The 22,952-nt window shown below is 41.9% G+C and overlaps 2 protein-coding genes across 2 annotated transcripts; both read right to left on the minus strand.

The window, feature by feature from the left end:
- Positions 1–2,262: 2,262 nt before the first annotated feature.
- Positions 2,263–3,078, minus strand: LOC121401184. The gene has a single exon (XM_041585517.1). The coding sequence runs from the start codon at positions 3,065–3,067 to the stop codon at positions 2,270–2,272; it is 798 nt and encodes a 265-aa protein (XP_041441451.1). The 5' UTR covers positions 3,068–3,078; the 3' UTR covers positions 2,263–2,269.
- Positions 3,079–8,898: 5,820 nt separating this feature from the next.
- On the minus strand, positions 8,899–22,212 carry lgals9.L (galectin 9 L homeolog). The gene is made up of 12 exons (XM_018253677.2): positions 22,107–22,212; positions 18,429–18,517; positions 18,002–18,194; positions 15,983–16,102; positions 15,282–15,332; positions 13,880–13,968; positions 13,053–13,248; positions 12,633–12,752; positions 12,229–12,276; positions 10,759–10,847; positions 9,644–9,839; positions 8,899–9,315 (listed from the first exon to the last, which is right to left on the minus strand). Exons 1-12 carry the CDS (start codon positions 22,134–22,136, stop codon positions 9,196–9,198), a joined length of 1,341 nt encoding a protein of 446 aa, XP_018109166.1. The 5' UTR covers positions 22,137–22,212; the 3' UTR covers positions 8,899–9,195.
- Between the last annotated feature and the right edge of the window lie 740 nt (positions 22,213–22,952).

Here is a 22,952-nt window from a genome sequence, read left to right on the forward strand (position 1 = left end):
GATACTCATTCTTATTTTTTAGCGGAGATGATCAGTCTCCACAAGTCACTTTATAAAGTATGAAGAATAAAGCACAGTTGGCTCTCTGGCCACCTGACCCCTGAGGAGGCTTGAGGAGGGAATGGTTCAACCTGGCAGCATGACAGAAGCCTCAATGGGAACAAACTCGCACTGGGCTGCCGGACCAGAGTTTCAGGAGCTTGTACAGATATGAGCATTTCTACACATTCAGCACTCAGTCTTTGCCTTTTACAGTTGACTCTCCACTAACATCGTGCAGCAGAGATTATCAGTCTCCACAGGCCACTGTGAATAATAAAGTGCAGTTGGACCAGCAGGGCAGAGTCAGTACAAACTCAGCTTTGGCGCCCATTCATACGTACAGAACAAAAACTCTCACAACTTTTAATAATTCTGATCTTTATTCTGCTTCTTCCTCGTGTATTTGATTGAGAAAGTGGTTGTGGTTACAAAGTGCAACTCATCAGAAACAGAGAAACTTTCAGCATAATGTTCATACAGAAGAAACTGCTATTAACACACTCAAACAATGGATTTACATGGAACAGGTGTTACACTCATCGCTTTTTACAAAATCTATTTTCTCTAGTTTTCATTGTGGGTGAAGATCCTAGTGCGCTATCTGGCTTGTGCCGCTTCATTCAGCTTGTGGTGGGTCATCCAGGCTTGTGGGTGAAGATCCGAGGACCAACTGTGCTTTATTTCACACACTCTGCTTTAGAAAGAAGCCTGTTAAGACTGATCATCTCTGCTGCACAATGTGGGTGAAGAGTCAACTGTAAAAGACGGAGACTGAGAGACGCTGCACAATAAGATTGAGCATTTCTGCTGCACAGTGGATTGAGCACAGTGGATTGAGCACAGTGGATTGAGGACAGTGGATTGAGGACAGTGTGGGTGGAGAGCCAACTGTTATAGGCGGAGACTGAGTGCCGAATGTGTAGGAACGCTCATATCTGTACAGACCTCTGACGAGTGAACACTGAGCACTTATAAAGTTTGTCTGATGTCAGAAATGCTGTTGGACTGGCAGGGCTGCTGTGTCAGTGCCGGGGATCGGAGCTAATTTCACTGCTGGGACGGGTTCTCGCTTGCACTAAAAGGAGGAGGAAGAAAGTGAAAAACTATGAGAATGGCGGCCCCAGCTTTAAAGATCTTAAGACGGACATGACAAATGACAAACTGCCTCTTTGCTCCGTAGCACAGACTGATATTGTCACTCTGAAATTTTTCTATGAGCATTTCCAGTGAACAACTGATCATGGAGGTGCAGCGGCACAGCTGGATCTTCACCCAAAGGTCATTTCTCAGTGATATACATGAGGAGAAGAATACAGATCAGAAAAATTCAAAGTTGAGAGAGTTTTTGCTCTGTACTGTCCCTCTAAATCACTGAATGAACCTGAGAACAAACCCGCCCAATGAGCTACAATCCCGGCACTGAAACAGCAGCCCTGCCGGTCCAACAACATTTTTAACGCCAGTCAGTCATTGTTACAGATTGTCTGCTCTCTTCCTCCTCCATTTAGTACAAGTGACAACTAACCCGCTTGCAGCTCTGATCCCCGGCACTGACCAACAGCAATTTAATCATCAGTCTTTGAAAATGTACAATATTCTGGTGATCAGTAGAGATATGTGTTCCTACAGATTCTGTGCTCAATCTCAGTCTTTTAGTGACAGTTGGATCTTCACCCACAGTTTCGATCTTAAAGCACAGTTGGTCCGTGATCCAATTCTTGCCCACATTCAGTTTGTAATGCAATTTACTCTACCCAGCCACAGTCTCTCTACACAAAGGGCTGACACTTTATTGTTCCACACTGAACACTAACACACGTGTGCTGTTTCTGGCAGACATGTTAACACTACACAGGTCAGAGACAAAATGAACTGAGCATGCTCACCAAGTCTCATCCCATAGGCTCAGGGAAAAACAGTTGAAGAGAATGATCCCTTGCAAAAATGCTAAATCTCTAAGTGAAACTCTGAGACCTGCAGCCTGAGCCCTGTGTCCTATACCCTGCCTGCCTCGAAACATGGAAATGTAACCAGTAAACCATGAAATACAGAAATACAACTAGTACCATTACAAATGCATTGCCAGGGCTAGTAATGTTGACATTTGGTGCATTCTGTTAATTAATATATACAAATAAAAGAAAAACACAGAAGTTCAGGTTCTGTCTCTACATCATTATTAAAATGTGTTTATTATTTCTTTTGCACAATAGCCATAGGAACAAAGTTAAGAGGTTTTATTCATGAGATTCATTTTTCGCATTTGAGAAGAGAGTGGAACAGCCTTCTCTAAATTTTCGCTGATAACCCAAAAGATGTTCTGGGCACATGCAGAGTTTCCCCATTTCTGGACATGCTTCTCTAATTCTCTGTATTGGTTGGATATGGGATCTGTGAAATCCTTATATTGCCCTGCATTTGTTACACACTGAGCTAACTCATTTATTACATCCTCCAGAAGGGAACGTAGATAATCATAATCATTCTCTAATAGTCCGAGTGTTTTCCCATAGTTGCTGTAGAATATCATGGTTTCATTGTAGACTGTATGCACCACCATGACTGCAGCTTTCAGCTCATGTATGTTGTTGGGAAATCCATTATCAGGAATGTCAAAGCAATGGTCTCGATTCTCTACTTTTGGTTGACACTGTTCATGAGGAATGAGTATTTTGTTGTCAATATGCTCCCCTTTTTTTTGAAGCCATTGGCATTCTGGAGAACTAAATCTTGATGGCTGTACCACTAGGAAGAGAATGGCCATGGCCAGTACCACTGATAACTTTGCCAGGTGGATCTTAGCTGAAGCCATTGGTACGACTGATGATTGTTTTACAGCCAATCCTGTTTGGACTGTCATTGGGCTGCTCACAGTCAGTGCTGTAAGTGCAGTGGGTGGTTGAGTGTCATCTTGTGCCATTGGGGCTGTTGTCGATGAAATAATAACCTCAAACATTGGAGCAATTTTTGCTTTGCTCAAGGCTGTGACCATTGTTGCACTAATTAGTGGGATCCTCGCCAACATATACAATATGCGGTAATCCACCAGCCAAAGTATTGACTTGGTCAGCCTCTCCCAGCAGAATGGAACCGTCCACCAATGACTTGTCCCACTCAACACTTCTTCCTTCAGATGTGAAGCCTTCGCTTAGTAGAGTGTATTCTCCAGTGTAGAAGAAGCAAAGTGATTTATCCAAATGATACTTGGACTTTTATAGAGCAAAGAATAAGATTGAGCCTGCAGCTCAATCAGTCGCTTCATTCTTAACTGTGATTCAGTCACTTTTCAGGTGAGAAACTTGGTCATGTGTACCACCAGCCACCACAGGATCAGTCACAGAACAGCTTAAACAACACAAACGATGTTAACATAAGAAAGTCAAAGTAACTCTTAGTCATAGGTCCTTTACCCAGCAGTCGCCGATGCCTTCAGCTCCAGGGCCGGCTTCCCGCTGCCTTCAACAGCCACTTATTATGCAGCAGAGATGCTCATTCTTATTGTGCAGCGGAGACAGGGCTGGAACTAGGGGTAGACAGAGTAGGCACGTGCCTAGGAGGCAAAGCTGGTGTGGGGGGGTGTCAGGCACGTACCTGCTCTGTTGCCTACCCCATGTCCGGTCCCCTCTCTCCCCATCTTCTGGCGATTCTGCGGTGGCAACTCACACATGTGCGCCGACATCAACCTGCGCATGTGTGCCGGCGTCAATTCCTGAAAGAACAAGCTCAGCCGGCACCCTAGGCAACCTGGCCGGTATGGCCCAGTTCTGAGTGGAGATGCTCATTCTTATTGTGCAGCGGAGATGATCAGTCTCCACAAGTCACTTTATAAAGTATGAAGAATAAAGCACAGTTGGCTCTCTGGCCACCTGACCCCTGAGGAGGCTTGAGGAGGGAATGGTTCAACCTGGCAGCATGACAGAAGCCTCACTGGGAACAAACTCGCACTGGGCTGCCGGACCAGAGTTTCAGGAGCTTGTACAGATATGAGCATTTCTACACATTCAGCACTCAGTCTCTGCCTTTTACAGTTGCCTCTCTACTAACATCGTGCAGCAGAGATGATCGGTCTCCACAGGCCACTGTGAATAATAAAGTGCAGTTGGACCAGCAGGGCAGTGTAACATACCGTGGTCGCGAGCTGCGTCCTCTTCCGCACTGTGAATCCTAAGGCGGTCCGTCTCTGTCTTTCTTGTAGGCGCATTCGCGCTGGTGTCCTTACATCAGTGCGCAGTGGAGCGAAATTTAAAAGTACTTAAAGGCACAGTTTGGATTTTTACACTGCCCGTTATAGGATCTTGTTCCTGGTGCTTTTGTGCTATTTGAGCTTCTGATTATCTGTGATTTTGACTACCTATTGTGACCCCTGCCTGCTCCTGACGATTCTGACTTCTGTATCCTGACCCCTGCCTGATATCCAACTTTGCTTATTCTTATCCCTATTGCTTGATCTCCTGGTTTGACCCTTTCCTGCCTGACTCCATTTTGTATTCTGCCTGCCCTGACCCGGCCTGATCTGACTAAGATTCTGCCTACGCCTTGTACTGTGACCCTCTGCCCAAAAGACTCTGATTTACAGTTGTGCCCTTTAGCTTCTTCAGAACCCCTCGCTTTGCACCTCTCTTTATAAGACCTGGGGGCATCCAATTAGCTGAGGGCTCCTCCGAGGTGAAAGGCGGCAGTTAAAGTCGGAAGCAAGAGCCGAGAACAGGGTGCTTAGCATCAGTTATGAATTTAGGGTGCCAACCGTGACAGGCAGAGTCAGTACAAACTCAGGTTTGGGGACCATTCATACGTACAGAACAAAAACTCTCACAACTTTTAATAATTCTGATCTTTATTCTGCTCCCTCCTCATGTATTTGACTGAGAAAGAGCTCTCTGTGGTTACAAAGTGCAACTCATCAGGAACAGAGAAACTTTCAGCATAATGTTCATACAGAAGATACTGTTATTAATACACTCAAACAATGGCTTTACATGGAACAGGTAAAGCCATTTACAAAATCCATTTTCTCTAGTTGTCATTGTGGGTGAAGATCCTAGTGCGTGATCTGGTTTGTGGCACTTCATTCAGCTTGTGGTGGGTCATCCAGGCTTGTGGGTGAAGATCCGAGGACCAACTGTGCTTTATTTCACACACTCTGCTTTAGAAAGAAGCCAGTTAAGACTGATCATCTCTGCTGCACAATGTGGGTGAAGAGTCAACTGTAAAAGACTGAGACTGAGAGATGCTGCACAATTAGATTGAGCATTTCTGCTGCACAGTAAGATTGAGCACAGTATGACTGAGGATAGTAAGATTGAGGACAATGTGGGTGGAGAGTCAACTGTTATAGGCGGAGACTGAGTGCAGAATGTGTAGGAACGCTCATATCTGTACAGACCTCTGACGAGTGAACACTGAGCACTTATAAAGATTGTCTGATGTCAGAAATGCTGTTGGACTGGCAGGGCTGCTGTGTCAGTGCCGGGGATCGGAGCTCATTACACTGCTGGGACGGGTTCCTTCTCAATTGCACTAAAAGGAGGAGGAAGAAAACTATGAGAATGACTGCCCCAGCTTCAAAGATCAAACGACGGACATGACAAAAAACTGCATCTTTGCTCCGTAGCACAGACTGTTGGATTTGGCATTTCCAGTAGACAACTGATCACGGAGGTGCAGCGGCACAGCTGGACCTTCAACAACAGTTGGATCTTCACCCAAAGGTCATTTCTCAGTGATATACATGAGGAGAAGAATACAGATCAGAATAACTCAAAGTTGAGAGAGTTTTTGCTCTGTACTGTCCCTCTAAATCACTGAATGAACCTGAGAACAAACCCGCCCAATGAGCTACAATCCCGGCACTGAAACAGCAGCCCTGCCGGGCCAACAACATTTTTAACGCCAGTCAGTCATTGTTACAGATTGTCTGCTCTCTTCCTCCTCCATTTAGTACAAGTGACAACTAACCCGCTTGCAGCTCTGATCCCCGGCACTGACCAACAGCAATTTGATCATCAGTCTGTGAAAATTTACCATTTTCTGGGTTCCTACAGATTCTGTGCTCAGTTTCTGTCTTTTAGTGACAGTTGGATCTTCACCCACAGTTTCGATCTTAAAGCACAGTTGGTCCTTGATCCAATTCTTTCCCACATTCAGCTTGTAATGCAATTTGCTCTACCCAGTCACACAGGTCCGGACTGAGAACTAAAATAGGCCCTGGCATTTCAGGTACACAGAGGCTCAAACAGCCCCCACCAGCCCACTAAATACTGACTTTCTATGGGACCTTATAGCAGCCCCTCTGGCATTTGCCAGAACCCACAGATTGCCAGTCCGGTCCTGCAGTCACAGTCTCTCTACACAAAGGGCTGACACTGTATTGTTCCGCACTGAACACTCACACACGTGTGCTGTTTCTGGAAGCGATGTTAACACTACACAGGTCAGAGACTAAATGAACTGAGCATGCTCACCCATGTCCAGGGCCGCCATCAGGGGGGGACAGGGGGGACAAGCGTACCGGGCCCGGGCATGAAGGGGGGCCCGGCAGCGCTGCATTTTTTTGAAGATCCGGGCCCCCCTTACGAGCGCCCGAGCCGTACGTCTTGCCTCTTCAGTGCCGAATGCGGAAGTGCCGAAAAGCCGAAGCCGATGCGACGAAAATACCCGAAGTCACGGAAAAAGCCGAAGTCCCGAAGTCACGAAGCGCCGAAAAGACCCAAAGTCACGAAAACAGCCGAAGCCGAAGTCCTGAAGCAGCGCAAAGACCCGAAGTCACGAAAACAGCCGAAGCCGAAGTCCTGAAGCGGTGAAAAGACCCGAAGTCACGAAAGGAGGCGAAGTTGAAGTACTGAAGCCATGAGTTCAATTCTACTGAACACCAGTTTGTTTTTTTTAATCCCCTGGCCACCAATGTATTATTTTAATATTCTATAGGCCCCTGCCACCAATCTTTTTTTTAAAACTTTTGTTTTTGGGGCCCCAATTTTTTTTTTAACTCGTAAGGGGCCCCTTGCCACCATTGTTTTTTTTTGGGGTTTTTTTTTAAAAAAAAAATTAATTTTCTTTTTGGTGGCCCCAAATTTGTTTAACTTGTAAGGGGGCCCCTGCCACCAGTTTTTTTTTTTTTTCAAAAAAAAATTATTTTTTTTAAATTTTTTTTGGGGCCCCAATTTGTTTTTAACTTATAAGGGGGCCCCTGCTGCCAATGTTTTTTTTTTTTTTCAAAAAAAAATTAATTTTTTTTCAAATTTTTTTTTGGGGCCCCAATTTGTTTTTAACTTATAAGGGGGCCCCTGCCGCCAATGTTTTTTTTTTTTTCAAAAAAAAATTAATTTTTTTTCAAATTTTTTTTTGGGGCCCCAATTTGTTTTTAACTTAGAAGGGGGCCCCTGCCACCAATGTTTGTTTATTTTTTAGTTTTTTTTACATTTTTTTTTGTTGGGGCCCCAAGTTTTTTTTAACAGGGGGCCCCTGCCACCAATGTTTTTAAAAAAAAAAAAAAATTAATTTTTTTTTTTTGGGGCCCCAATTTTTTTTATAAGGGGGCCCTGACCATCAATAGCTTTTTACAACTTGTGTGGGGGGGGGGTTACTTTTTTAGCGCTGATGTCTGTGTGGTCTTTTAACTGCGATGTGGGCGGGATATGGGGCGGAGCTTGGTCGTCAGTGTGGGTGGGGCCCAGGGGGCCCCAAAAATTTTGTTGTACGGGGCCCCGTGATTTCTAATGGCGGCCCTGCCCATGTCCCGTAGGTTCAGAGAGAAACAGTTGAAGAGATTGATCCATTGCAAAAATGCTAAATATCATAGTGAGACCCTGAGACCTGCAGAGAGGACAGTTCCTGACCGGCAATGATACGAACTAGATTTTGTTAGAGTTTAGGGATCAGGTGACTCTGTCCAGATAAACATCACAGGTACCCTTTGGAATAACTGAAAAGGTTGGGAATTGATACTCCATTGTATGACAACCTGATAAGAGGAAACATGTATAGTTTTTTCTGATTAATTTACTGAAACAATATAGCAGAGATCCCCAACTTCATTTTTACCCACGAGCCATATTCAAATGTAAAAAAAGTTGGAGAGCAATGTAAGCATGAAAAAAGCTCCCAGGGGATGCCAAATAAGTGCTGTGATTGGCTATTGGTAGCCCCTATGTGGACTGGAAGCCAACAGGGGATTCTGTTTAGCAGTACACATGTTTTTAATGCAATAAAAACTTGCCTTCAAGCCAAGATTTCAAATATAAGCACCTGGTTTTAGGCCACTGGAAGCAACATCCAAGGGGTTGGTTGGAAACATGTTGCTCGTGAGCCACTGGTTGGGGATTACTGTCATAAAGTCATTGGGAGGTCCTTGTATCAGAACCAGTACCTCTGGACCTCTGGGTAATCTAATACAGGATGTGAAAATAGCAGAAACCATGTGTCACTACATAGTAACATAGTAAGTTAGGTTGAAAAAAGACACCTGTCCATTAAGTTCAACCTTTTAACCTACCTAGCTGCCAGTTGATCCAGAGGAAGGCAAAAAAAAAACCCATCTGAAGCCTCTCCAGTTTGCCACAGAGGGGGGAAAAATTCCTTCCTGACTCCAAAATGGCAATTGGACTAGTCCCTGGAATAACTTGTACTATGAGCTATCTTCTATGAAGTAAAAGAATTCTCTGACTTTTCTGATATTCCAGGGCACACTTATCTCATTGAGCATGATCTCGTTGCTGAGCCTTATTCCTCTGGCACAGAGACAGGAAGTGGATGAAGAGGTAAGAAAGATATTGGTTCAGGGAGTAATAGAAGAAACACATAGTTGTTGGTCTGTCCAATGATAGTGGCATCAACAGACATCAACCATTAACTGAGCAGTAAGATGAAAAGCAGCTTTATTGGTCAGGCCAAGGAGCCCAGCACATTTCATCCATTGCAGTTAGAGTGGGAATAAACATGCAAAAAAAACATCATTTATATACTCAATATCTATTCAGGTTTGCAATTTAAGAAGGAAAAGTAAAATCACTGGTTAGTAAAAATTTTGCATCATACTGGCGAAGGGTACATTCTTGGCCGCCACCTCCTTCTTCGGTGCACCCAGGTATCTCTTGCTTTGGTTATAGCTGGGCTCATGTGTAGCACAGAAATGAGGACTTGTATGGCCAGCTTTACTCAGGGCTCAGAGAAGTTAACGTTGGTAAGAGTAATATTACCATTGACATAGAGGGACTTGATGGCTTGGTAAGAGACACGATGGCGGTATTCCAAGATATGTTCTCCATTCACTGAGACCTGGGTAGAAAAATTAAAAAGGTGAATAGTAGCAGGGCAAGAGAAGGGGTAAAAGTGAATGGAAAGGAAAGTGCTGCATTGCAGTGGGGGGGGGGGGTCATGAACGTGTGACTGATTTTTTCATTGTTCCTATTTTAACTAAAGACTAAAACTTAAACATTTCAAAATATAAATTCTGCAAAGATGTCCTCTCTTTCCAGAAAGAGATTATTTCCTTGGTCTGACCTGAAAGTTAACACCCATATAACTTGTACTGAACGCAGCAGCCACAACTCTAGTTATTTATTTGTTACCGCTAAACACACCCCACTTCAATAAAAAGTCTCACCTGAAAGACATGTTCTAGTACAGCTATGGTTATCTCAAAGGCCTCGTCCTTACTGAACGGCATGGGATTCATCTTTTCCGCTGAGCCCCATTTGTTGCTCAGCTTTGTGTTGCATACAATAGTTTTGCCGTCATCAAACCGTGGATTCAATTGAAATGCAATATCATTGTTGAAGCAAAGAAAATCCACAGTGAACCTTAAACCAGAATAATTTTACATGAATACCCTTAGCACAGTTTTATTTGCCTCTCAGATCCATTTACTGGTTGCACTATTGCAGTAGCCACAAAAACACTGCATTTTATGTTCCAGTCTATACCATGTGGTTAGTGCCCTGGTGCAAAATTAACACCCCCACAGAATGATCCCTACAATAAAGGGATAGAAAGACTATAGGGAGGTTTGTGGGTTAATCCTGTATACACAAGTTACTTAGGTATGGTGAAGACCATTAGTAGTTAATATTTGAAGTCCCTCATATCTAGAAGGGGTTCTTATACATTTAGAAAGATGTATAAGTCGGCAGAGTCTGTTTTTGATAAAGTGCAAAGTGAAAGTAAAAAGACTTAAAGGTTCCCTTATCTTCTATGGGGAGCTGTACTTAGAGGGTGGCTTCCATGATATTCCAAGATATTGCCTTGGACGGCAGCGCCTAGTGGGTTATTAGGGACAGCAAAAAGCCACTCCTAGTAAGTTTAAGAGCCAAATTTTTTAAAATCAGAATTTAGTCCCTTCTATTGCAGAGAATGCAAACGTGCTCCCAGTACTAGTTATGCGGGAACGAGGAGGGACAGCATCGGAAAGTTTGATTTGGGGAGGCACGAACCCCTGGATCCCTCTTGTTTTATTTGGTACCCTGGCTGTATTTGGTAGCCCATTGTGGGCTGGCAGCCTATATGAGGCTCTGTTTGGCAGTACACATGTTTTTTATGCAACCAAAACTTGCCTCCAAGCTTGGAATTCAAAAAGAAGCACCTGCTTTGAGGCCACTGGGAGAAACATCCAAGGGGTTGGGAGCAACATGTTGTTCTAGAGCTACTGGTTGGGGATCACTGCTCTACTATTTCTACTTCCTTAATCCCCCATGTATTAAACTCTTCCCTTTTGACACTTACCGTTTACAGTCGCTGTGTATTAGCCCCTCAATAGTCACTGTCTTGCCATCACTAATTCCCCCAAGTATTGCACTCTGGAAGGGCATGAGCTAGAAAGAAACCATACAACATTGAAGTCACAGCACCACCCTTGTACATGAATTAAACCGCCTTTATTGGTATCATGACTCAGGACTCAGATAACTAACGATGATTAAAGGGGACCTGTCACCCTAAGAAATAATTTCAAATTCTTTTCTATCATCTTAGTTGAGCAAAATAAACTTTATTTACACTGTATTTATTATTTAAATTTTGTTTCCTTCTGTCTTGGAATTATACAATCACAGCAAGCAGGCAGCTGTCATTTTGTGGACACGGTTATTAAGGGAAATTGTGTATCACCCCAAAATCTTGTGTATGAACCAGAATGAGGGACCTAATGTCCATGTGCAGTGCCCTACACAATTATAAAGCCTGAGGAGGGAAGGGGGAATGTGAGGAGAGCAGTGACATGTAGGAAGTGCTGAATGGAAAGTGAAAGTAATTGACTGCCCCTCCTCTATGCCACTGGCATAGAGGCGGGGCAGGTAATATTTGATTGACAGTTTAGATATTTAAACACCTTTAAAACAGGTATGGATGTTTTAATGAAAAACATTTTTGGGGTTCCATATTTAATTTGGAAAGGACTTTCATTATGCAGTTTTTTATGTGTAGGTGACAGGTCCACTTTAAGGCCCAAACACTGCCTTTTTTCAAGGCCATGTTTGGGCCTGAAACATCGTTAGTTGTCTGAAAAAGTTTCTTATTTCCGCATGGCAAAGCTTATTGTAAATTTTTATTTTCGAGATAGTTCCCCTTTAAGTTGGATTATGCAATCTCCTCCATTCTTAAGGACTAATTCACAAATACTGGTCTGATTGCTTTAGGACTTTTTGTAATATAAACTGAGTCCATTGGCTTTTATTGGAGTTGGGTGCATGTTTCAAGCCTGTTCCTTCTAACAGGCTGAATTATGTGTCACACAAGTAATAAGACTAAAGCACACGGCATATTGTGGAGTACCCAGAAACACTGTATGAGCAAAACTTAAGATCCAGCCATGCTTGTGTTTATTAACCGTCGGTTGTATTACATTTCTTCCAAATGGCCAACCATAGCTCCTAGCAAATTCATGCCTATCTTTAACCACATTTTCTTAAAAAAAAAAAATTTGTATTTTCCCAACTGTTTTTCGGATGTGAGGTTACTTTGATTTGATAAGTTACTGTAGAAATCAAAGTACATAAACATTTTTATACAATAATTTTATACAATATTTACTGTTTTTGAATCCACAGTTGATCCATATTGTGTTTCTTTATTTTCTCTTCTCTCTCTCTCTCTCTCTCTATATATATGTAATTCTCCATTCTAATTCTAAATGCACCCAAAGACAAGAAGGAAAGCAAAACGGAATTGCCACCCCAGGATCAGGGGCATACTTACATGACTTGGTGTGACTGAATATGGTGATGGGGCTGGTGACACTTGGGTCTGAAATTAGAAGGACGTGATAGTCAATATTTTCTCAAAACACAGATGGGACATTTCATTCCATTATGGATGTAATGATGGGATGAATCATGTTATATACAGAAACATTACAGCTGTAATTTGAGCAAATTTTTGTTACAGTCAATAGCTGTAGAGGCCACTGTGAACATTTTAATCAAGTTTCATTTTTCTCCATTAAATCTGCATCAGATGAGGTTTGAGGGATACAAGAATTTATCACTGAAAAGCCAATTTAATGCAGAGGAAGTTGCTTTTAGCTCCTATAGGGGTCAGCATCCAGATTTTGTATATATCAGATATAATAGAGAATTCTATTTGCTTAGTACTTCACTTACTGGTGGTTCTGAGAAGGTAACATTAAGAAGAGTAATGTCACCATTGACAAGGAGTGATTGGATGCCTTGGTAAGAAACACGATGGTGGTAATCCAAGATACGCTTTCTGTTCACCGAGACCTGGGTGCAGTGGAGCAGAATGAAAAAGGTGAACAGTATCAAGACAAGAAAATGGAATTGGGGTACAATTAAGGTGATTGGTTGCAATAAGATAAACAGAGAGCAACTCTTTTGAAAATATAATACCCCCCTTCTGAAAATGTCCTCATTCCAGAAAGAGATACTTGTCGATCAGTTTAACCCAAAAGCTAGAATCTATATACTCTGAACTGAAGGGCGCAGTATATATATATATATATATATCTATATATGTAGCAATATATGAAGATAAAGACGTCTGGCTTCAACAAAACGTCTCACCTGAAAGACGTGTTCCAGTATAACTATGCTTAACTCAAAGGAGTCGTCTTTATCAAAAGGCATGAGTTGTGTCCGTTCCACCGTGCCCCATTTGTCTTCCAGCTTTGTGTTACATACAATAGTATTGTCTTGGTCGAACCGTGGGTTGAAGTGAAATGCAATATCTTTGTTGAAGCAGAGAAAATTCACAGCAAACCTACAGAAAGGGACAATTTTAAGTGTCATTCCTTGGCATAGTGTTACATCTTCTACCCTTGTCTGTCAGACTAATTTAATATTTGTGCTACTGCAGAAGCCCATAGAAACATTCTATTCATTGTTTCATTCACTGCTATGAGTTAGCCTCCTGGAACAGAATTGCTCCTCATTGCAGAATGATCCCATGGGGAGACTTGTGAGTGCTCGCTTTACGAGATGGAAGAAAGTTCACATAAGAGAAGGACCACTGTGAATCCATATGAGAAGTCCACCATATCTAGGAGGGGTTTAGTCACTGATTCCACTATAGCTTCTTACACATTCCATTAGAAAGATGATGGCAGATATTCTTTTTGAGAAAGCAGAAAATATGAAAAGGCATAAAAATGTATTATCGCCTCCTCTATGTTTCAGATCAAGTCTTCTGCCTGCTGTCCTACTCCACCCCTCACTCAAGAAGACAAACTTCAATAACCTCTTTACAGTATTTTTATTTCACTAAGGAAATTAAAATAGTATAACGGGGAGTCACTTTTCTTTTGGTATGACACCAGATACAGCTGTCCCTTTACAGGCACTCTCCTTCCCTAATTCCCCCCATGTACGACACGTTTCCTTTTGCCTCTTACCTGTTACAGTCGCTGTGTACCAGACCTTCAATAGTCACTGTCTTGCCATCATTAATTCTCCCAGGTATTGCACACTGGAAGGGAATGTTCTACAAAAAAACATAGGATTATAATAACTACATGGATACCTTTATAGTTTTAGTAGACTATCATATAGGCACAAATGGACGCGCGTCGGAAAAGTTGCTCGAGTCAAAATCGTCAAATTCATACATTTTCGTGAATTTTTCGCAGTTTGGACAATTTGGGAGAAAATGGGAGAAAAATGGGAGAAATATGCCCATCACTACTGGCCAAGCTTAGAATACTAGACCTCTGCTATATATTTGATATTCAGTATCTAGTGGCAATAGTAACATTGCCCATGTTATCTCCATCATTGAATAGTGCTCACAATAAAAGTAATAATTGAGTATAGTGTCTATAATTGCCAGGCCCAGATTTGTGGAAAGGCCACCCAGGCCCGGGCCTAGGGTGGCAGGATTTTAGGGGGGCGGCATGCTGCCCAATCACACCCACATTGGTTCAAAAACACTGGGGATGTGCTGGAGATACAATCATGTTTTAAATTTCCTATGCGCCAATCCCAATTGCTCCTGTCCCCCTGGAGGGGACAGGGGCGACAAATGGTAGTGGGCCTAGGGGCGCCCACTATGTAAATCCGGCCCTGATAATTGCGTAAGTAGGTGTCAAATTCAAGGATCCAGAGCTTTGTTTATCAGCACTTTGGGTCTACTGAAAGGACTGATAGCTGTGGTACAGATCTTCTGTGGCCATGCATAGTTTCTAGCAAATTCATGCCCACTGGTGCCAACATTTTCTTAAAATTACAGTAATATGCCTATTTAATAGAGATGCACCAAATCCGGGATTCGGTTTGGTATTCATCCAGGATTCGGCCTTTCTCAGCAGGATTCGGATTTGGCCGAATTCTTGTGACTGGCCGGACCAAATCCAAATCCTAATTTGCATATGCAAATTAGGGTCTGGAAGGGAAATCACGTGACTTTTTGTCGCAAAACAAGGAAGTACAAATTTTTTCCACTTTTTCCTTTCCCACTCCTAATTTGCATATGCAAATTAGGATTCAGATTCGGTTCAGTATTTGGCCAAATCTTTCACCAAGGATTTGACCGAATCCAAAAAAGTGGATTTGGTGCATCGCTAATATGTAATGTTCCCAAGTAGTTATTCTTAGGTATCAGTTCTCAGACATGAAACTATCTTCTACACAACAGGAATATATTTATATGAAAAGTCTTAAAATATAATACTGAGCTTTTTCAGAATACATAACTGATCCATATTGTGTCCCTATAAGAATGGTATTCTACAGTATATGCATCCAAAGGAAAATGAAGGCAAAAACAAAGTTCCACCCCAGAGTTGGGGGCATACTTACATAATTTGGGGTAACAAAGAGTAGTTTATCTGAGGCTGGTGACATTTGGTTCTGAAATTGTAATGAAAAAAGAACATTCATTGAAATTGCAGATATTGCAGAGGGCATATTACATTTTACTGCGTATCTTGACAGCGCTATATAAATAAATGATGATGAAATGATGATTTTATTCCTTAAACTTTACTTTCTGCTAAAAATTATAGTAAGAACTTTGATCTGGGGAGTACGTCTGACAGCCACTGGTCCAACAATAGCTATAGCACAGCCCTTTAAAGGAAAACTATATCGCCAAAATGAATACTTGAGCAAGAGTTTATATCAAATTAAGTGGCATATTAAATAATCCTATCAAACTGGAATATGTATTTAACGAAATATTGCCCTTTTACATCTATTGTTTTGAACCACAATTTCGTGTGTGCTGCCTCAGAGATCACCTGACCAGAAATACTGCAGCTCTAACTGTAACAGGAAGAAGTGTGGAAGCAAAAGACAGAACTCTTGTCTGTTAATTGGCTCATGTGACCTAACATGTATGGTTTGTTGGTATGTTTGTGTGCAATGTGAATCGTACGGTCCCAGAGGGGTCCTTATTTTTTAAAATGGCAATTTTCTATTTATGATTACCCAATGGTACATACTGCTAAAAAGTACATTATTATGAAATAATAATGCTTTATGCTTAGTACATCACTTACTGGTGGATCAGAGAAGGTAACTTTGTTCAGAGTGATATCTCCATTGACCTGGATTGACTGGATGCCTTGGTAAGCGATTCGGTGACGGTATTCCAAGATCTGGTCATTATTCACTGAGATCTGGGTACAATGGGGCAAGAATGAACATGATAAAGGAATAACAAGCCTTCTGACATGAACTTTGGCTCAAGTGGAACCCTAGTGGGGTCAGGAAAAAGCCACCCATAGTAACGTAAAGGGCATGTAAAGTAAAAAAAAATGAAACCCCAGGTTTTTTATTTTGCATTTTGTAACAATAAACAAACAAACATTATATCATTTGTGGTTCCATTGTCTCATAGTTGTCCTAGTACAGCGTAAGCATTTCACATAAATGAGTCCTGTACATTAGTATATACTCTAATTCAGTTATTATACTGTTGCTATTACTCTTACGTATATGTGATATAGGTAGTTATGCCACGATTAGGTTATCCTTCTTGATATTAAGGCTCCTCTGTGGCTTCCAGCCAACCTCGCCACACCAGGTCATATTTCTGAGGACACCCTCTTGCAGTATAGGTGAGTTGTATCAAGGGGAGTGTTGCTTTAAGTAAGTTCAACCAGCCATTAACTGTGGGGGATTGGGGGGACATCCAGTTCAGGAGGATACATTTCCTGGCATAGAATAGTAGTGTACGGAAAAGTATTCTCATGGCAGCCCTAGGGGTAACCTCATCTATTACACCAAGAATACATACCTGGGGGGTTATTAGTTTAGGTAGTGCAGTTTTATCCTGAATATAATTAAGAACCTGGGACCAGAAGGCTTGGATTCGAGGGCATGACCAAATGAGATGTAGATAAGATGCCTCTGAGGCCCTACACTTAGAACACTGTGGTGAGTCCAGTGTGCTCATACGGAACAGCCTATTTTGGGTTAAGTGAAGTCTATGTAGAATCTTGAACTGGATCAGTCTATCTCTGGTTGAGACGAGGTAGTCATATGCCTTATCAGTTGCCCCCTCCCAATCTTCGTCCTCTAGCTCTGGGATGTCTCTGCTCCAGGCTGCACCCGCTGCATTAAATGGAGGTTTAATAGTAGCTAGGAGAAGCGAGTACAGCCTGGTGACAAGTTTTTTGGCGGTGGGGGCTTCAAGGGCTGATTCTATCTTAGAGGTTGTGAGATTCACAGTGTTCCCATGAAATTGGGCATTGGTTGCCTGTCTAAGCTGAAAAAAGGAGAACCAGGGAAGGAGCTCTTGGGTTTGGAAACCCCATTTTTACTTTCTTTAATGAAAAAGAAACCTACCTCCAATATACTTTAATTCAAAAATGTATACCGTTTTTATAAGAAACCTGATTGTATGCAGTGAAATTCTTCCTTCATTTAATGCTGTGGATAGTAATTGTCAGACGGACCCTAACTGCTCTGCAGGGAAACAATCATACTTATGAACAGCAGGGGGAGCCCCCGCCTTACTTCCCAGCCATGCAGAACTCAAGCAGCTTTGTTTGTTTCTCTGTAGAGCAGTCAGCGACTGTGCAGAGTTTTGTATTGGATTTTATTTTGGCTTTACATCCCCTTTACTGTTTCCAACTCCCGCTGCAGGGACAAAGATCATGGAGCCAGATTTAAACAGATAAACTGGCATTTTATATGGAAGATTATTTTGCAGCAGCCGCTGGTTCTGCAGAGTTAGAGAAAGTTTGTATTAAACAATACAAAAACTATAAAATCCACATTAGATTACATGACAACACAGGAGCCAGTGCAGTCTGTATATTCTGATTATTAATCAGTCTTGTTGTATCGGCTTCTGGCAGATATTATTTGATTTGTGCTGTTTTGATAATTTATGACGATCCCTAAGCAGCCCAGACCGCACTGAGCATGTTGGTCTTGCAAAGATATACCTGTATAACAAAGCTACAAGATGGTGAAAGCTTAAATCATTTGTTTGATTAGGCTTGTGGTGCAGTAAGTTAATGTTTAGGTCTTACTGATCCAGCACATTCACCTTTAATGAAAAGTCTTACCTGAAAGGTTCCTCTCATTACAGTTATGGTGATCTCAAAGGAGTCATTGTGACTGAAGAGCATGTGATCTGTTATTTCCTCTAAACCCCATTGGCTGTTTAGCTTTGTGTTACATGCAATATTGTCTTTGTCAAACCGTGGGTTAAAGTGAAATGCAGTATCATTGTTGAAGCAAAGAAAATTTACAGAAAACCTAAATAAAAACAAAAAACAAAGCAAACTTTACTATTTGCACTATTGCAGTTATCACTCCAAAAAAACCTAATTTTCATTCATTATTCCATTAAGTGCTATGGGTTACTACACTGTAGCACTTTTGCAGCCCCCTAAAAATGATCCTTATAAAGACTATAGGGAGATTTGAGCACATAGGCACCCTCCTTCCCTAATTCGCCATGTATTACCCACTTTCACATTTTCTACTTACCTTTTACAGTCGTTGTGTACTAGACCCTCAAGAGTCACTTTCTTGCCTTCACACATTCCCCCAAGTATCACACTCTGGAAGGGCATGAGCTACAGAGAAGCCATAGTAATCATCACACAAACACCTGTACAGTTTTATCAATCATTTCAATGAATCAATTTATCAGTTTCAAAGGGCTAATAAGGGATACAATACGTGACAACATTGCAAATCACCATATTATGAGCATGTGACACCATTGCTTTATGCATAATAGATCTTTCCAGAATAATTAAATTGGCTTTTATGAGGATGTGAGCAAGAACCTAGACTCTAGGATGGCAGTGGATGCGATCTACACATACAGTATCACGCAGAAGGTTAAATTAATTAATATTGGACGGGAACAAAGTATTTGTACTTGGATTGCAAACTGGCTGAAGGATAGATCACACAGAGTGGGGGTAAATAGAACATTTTCTAATTGGTTCAGTGTTGTAAGTAGTGTACCGCAGGGGTCTAGCCTTGGTCCTTTGCTTTTTAACTTGTTTATTAATGACCTGGAGGTGGGCATTAAAATTACTGTTTCTATTTTTGCTGCTGATGCTAAATTGTGCAGAACTATATGTTTCATGCAGGATCCAGCCCCTTCGCAGAGTGATTTGACTAAATTGGAAAACTGGGCAGCAAACTGGAAAATCAATGTTCAATGTTGATAAATGCAGGTTATGCAGTGTGGAAAAAATAATATAAATGTGAATTATACACGAGTAGTGTGTTGAGGGGTATCCTTAACTGAGATTAATTTGGGGATTTTTGTGGATAACAAACGGTGTAACTCTAGGAAGTGGCTACTACAGCAAAAAAAAAAAAAAAATGTGCCACTACACTATTTAGGCCAGTGGTCCTCAACCAGTGGCTCCTGAGCAACATGTTGCTCATCAACCACTGTGATGTTTCTACAATTGGCCTTAAAACAGGTGCTTATTTTTAAATTCTTGGCTTGGGGGCAAGTTTTGGTTGCATAAAAATCAGGTGTGCTGCGAAACAGAAACTCCCGTAGGCTGCCAGTTAACATAGGGGCTACCAAATGGCACAAATCACAGCACTTATTTTGCACCACCCAGGAACTTCTTTCATGTTTACGTTGCTCCCCAACTATTCTTACAACTGAATGTGGCTCATGGGTAAACCGCAATCAATTCACCTCTACTATACCCTCATACCTGCTGCTTTACTACAAAGCTGCATAGTAGTATGGTAGCAAAGTTTGGCAGCATTTGACCAGAAGGATATGCACTGGAAGTTGACCTGTGGTCCTGCCCCAGTATGCATCTTGCTGCTCACCTCTTGTAACTTGCCAATGTTACTGATATTGCAAAACATGGCTGCCACCAACACTGCTGCTAGAAAGGGTTCCCTTGAATCCATGACCACTGCCTTTTCTCACTAAAAAATGTGGTTGTCAGGAAATGTCATTTAACAATATTTCTGTGGGTTGGTATTCCTGCCACTAAATCATGTAATGTTCTTACTGTCCATGGGAGTGAGCTAGCAGAGCAGTGTACATGACCCACTCACAGGACTATAGAGGAGCAAACTGCCCATATGATATCTATTAATGTGTCAATGTACAGTTACTATCATTTCTTTTCAGGAATTAGAGGGAGTATTAAAAAGGAACATAGAGAAAAGCATGTGTTTGTTTTTTCTTTTAATATGTAAAATACTTGTTTCCTTTTTTAGAGTACATATAATATTACACTACTGCATATAGTGTATCTAATGCTAACCCATCTGCAACTCCTGCTCCTAGGATGACTATAGATGTATTTCTGAAAAGCTGCAAAACTCATATCCTTGCCCTAAGTTCCTCCCAGCAAGAAAGAAAGCCCTAGATCATGATTAAAAGGAGAATAAAATAGACCCTGGAATTCCAAGCACTCAAAGGACCAACCAGCCTCGTACAAGCCCAGTATACAGCACTGTTCTATGGCAGCTTACAGCAGCTCTTCTGGCATTTGTCCTAGAGCTATAAGGGCTGGGGCAGCATGACGAGGGGCGGCAAAAACCTTCAGCCAGATTACTCTGATTTTGATTGGGGCTGGCAGAATAAAAAGTAGCTGAGAATTATAAGAGGAAAGACAGGGGCTAAAACAGGAAAATACTTTCCTGAAAAAACAGGAAGGAAGGGGCTAAGACAGGAGAAGACATTACTAGAAGGAAGGGGCTAAGACAGGAAAATACTTTACTAGAAGGAAGGGTCTAAGATAGGAGAAGACATTACTAAAGGAAGGAAGGGTCTAAGACAGGAGAAGACATTACTAAAGGAAGGAATGGGCTAAGACAGGAGAAGACCTTACTGGAAGTAAGGAAGAGGCTAAGACAGCAGAAGACTATTAGAGGGAAGGAAGGGACTGAGATAGGAGAAGAATTTACTAGAGGGAATGGACTAATAGAGCAGAATAATTTAATTGAGGGAAGGAATGGGCTAAGACAGGAGAAGGCTTTATTATAGGGAAGGAAGTGGCTAAGACAGGAGAAGACATTACTAGTAGGAAGGAAGGGCTACGACAGGAGAAGACATTACTAGAAGGAAGGAAGGGGTTAAGGCAGGAGAAGACTTGGAGGAGGAAGATGAGAAAGAGAGGAAATAATATCAGGGGCACAGTCAGTTCAGAATTTATAACTGCGGGTAAGTAGAGGTATCCTAATACTCTGTGGTGGATATCATGTCTTCAATGAAGAACAGCAGAGTGTAGCAGCCATTGTGTAGAACATTTACATTTAGTAAATGCTGGTAAGTGCCTAAATAAATTGTGAGTACAATCTGTGACCACTTTAACCCATTATGATCTTAGAGTGTTTCAGTCGAGTATTTAACCAAGGCGTGGGTAAACAGCCTCAACAGCTATCCCTTTTGAGAATATGGCATGAACCGACGGTAGGCTACAGGACCAAAGAATTGGCCAGCTTTCCAGTTATTTCCCCTTGGTGTAGGTCGGTGTGATTTAGGTGCTGTTTCTTATGCCAACAAACGAAGAAGCAGAAGGGGGCAGGTTACACTAACTTGATTTCCATTTGGGTTTGGTAGCTTCTATGTGCACAGTATTAGCCCTAGCTGATCATTTGGAGTGTGAGCAGCCTGCAGCAATGTTCCTGCTTGGTCCAGCAGTGCTTTTTGACACTTACATCTGCATTTGGTAACGGTATTATTAAGCTGGTTTTACAGAGGTGCCAACCTGGATTGTAACTGATCTGGGTGCATCTTGGCCCTGCCTGCCACACCCTTGACCAAGCCCCACCAGCCCCAACCAAGCACCCCCATTTCAACCCCGCACTGAGATACTGTCTAGGTAGATTCCCCACACCGGTGCTAATGCACTAAAGCTACTTATATTAGTTCGCTAAACCTGTTTATGAAATTACAAATAAATAAATAAATAAATACATTATTATACAGTATTGCCTTATCCACTTTCATATCCATATACTTAATACCTGGTGAGTAAGGCACATCAGATAATAGAACTAGTTGCACCACGTCTCTAAGGAACTGTGGGCATTAATAATAAAACAGCATTTGTACATTTATTTATGACATTAATGCTCTTCAGATAAGCATGTCCTTCGCTGGGATTTATCTAGACTTCCCATTATAATGATATCCCATGATAGTGTAGGAGAGAGAGCACTTACCGGATTGCAGATAGAAGCTGAGCTGGCCATGTTATCGCTGCTGGGAGTCCTGTGCTGCTACAGCTGATGCTGGTACTTTGCTCCTCTAATACAGAATCATATGGGAGGGGAGTTGCATTGCAGTAAAGCAGCACATGACAGAAGCTGCATTGGGACTCACCCCACCCAGTACCACTCCCCGCACCCAATACTCTCTCATCCCCAGTAACCACACGGACGTATTAGGATAAAAAGGTCACAGAACATTTCATTAAAGGGAATGTAAATGTGTTATATAAAGGTTGTTACAACACATAACTGGTCATTTGCTCTAAAGAACAAAGTGCAAAAAAAGTCACAATTGTCAATGTTTTGCACTTTGCACACTGCATTGTGCTCTCTGTAAATTACTGCTGTCAGTGCTGTATTTATAAGGGGCATATAGGCATAACCCCACCCATCCCTGCCACCCCTTAACTTGCATGTCATTCAGATGTGCAAGTTAAGGAGCAGCATAGAGCGCACCCTGTCTTTATCATCTACCCTATGGCATGTGGTAAGAACAGGGCGGGCATGTTCCCTCTGCTGGACCTTTAATCTGGCACTCGATGGAGAGTTCAGCATTCATTAGGGCCAGTGGCATAACTTGATATTACTGGGCCCCACACCAAAATTTTTTTTCAGGCCCCCACAATTTGTAGAGGTTGACCTCTTTTACTAATATTTATTGAAATTGTATATGAATTAGGGCCTCATGGGGCTCCTATACCTCCCTGGCCCCCCTGCAACCACAAAGTCTGCTTCCTCTGTAGTTATGTCCCTGTCTAGGGCACAAAGTCATGTTAAATGAGCACTTTTGCACCCCTT

The sequence above is a fragment of the Xenopus laevis genome, chromosome 3L (genome assembly GCF_017654675.1).
Source record: "Xenopus laevis strain J_2021 chromosome 3L, Xenopus_laevis_v10.1, whole genome shotgun sequence".
Taxonomy (NCBI): domain Eukaryota; kingdom Metazoa; phylum Chordata; class Amphibia; order Anura; family Pipidae; genus Xenopus; species Xenopus laevis.

Coding starts and splice junctions, on each gene's coding strand:
- LOC121401184 (XM_041585517.1), bottom strand. CDS start 3,067: ATGTTGGCGAGGATCCCACTAATTAGTGCAACAATGGTCACAGCCTTG.
- lgals9.L (XM_018253677.2), bottom strand. CDS start 22,136: ATGGCCAGCTCAGCTTCTATCTGCAATCCG. Junction 18,195..18,428: donor GTACACAACGACTGTAAAAG/GTAAGTAGAAAA, acceptor GTTTTTATTTAG/GTTTTCTGTAAATTTTCTTT. Junction 13,249..13,879: donor GTACACAGCGACTGTAACAG/GTAAGAGGCAAA, acceptor CCCTTTCTGTAG/GTTTGCTGTGAATTTTCTCT.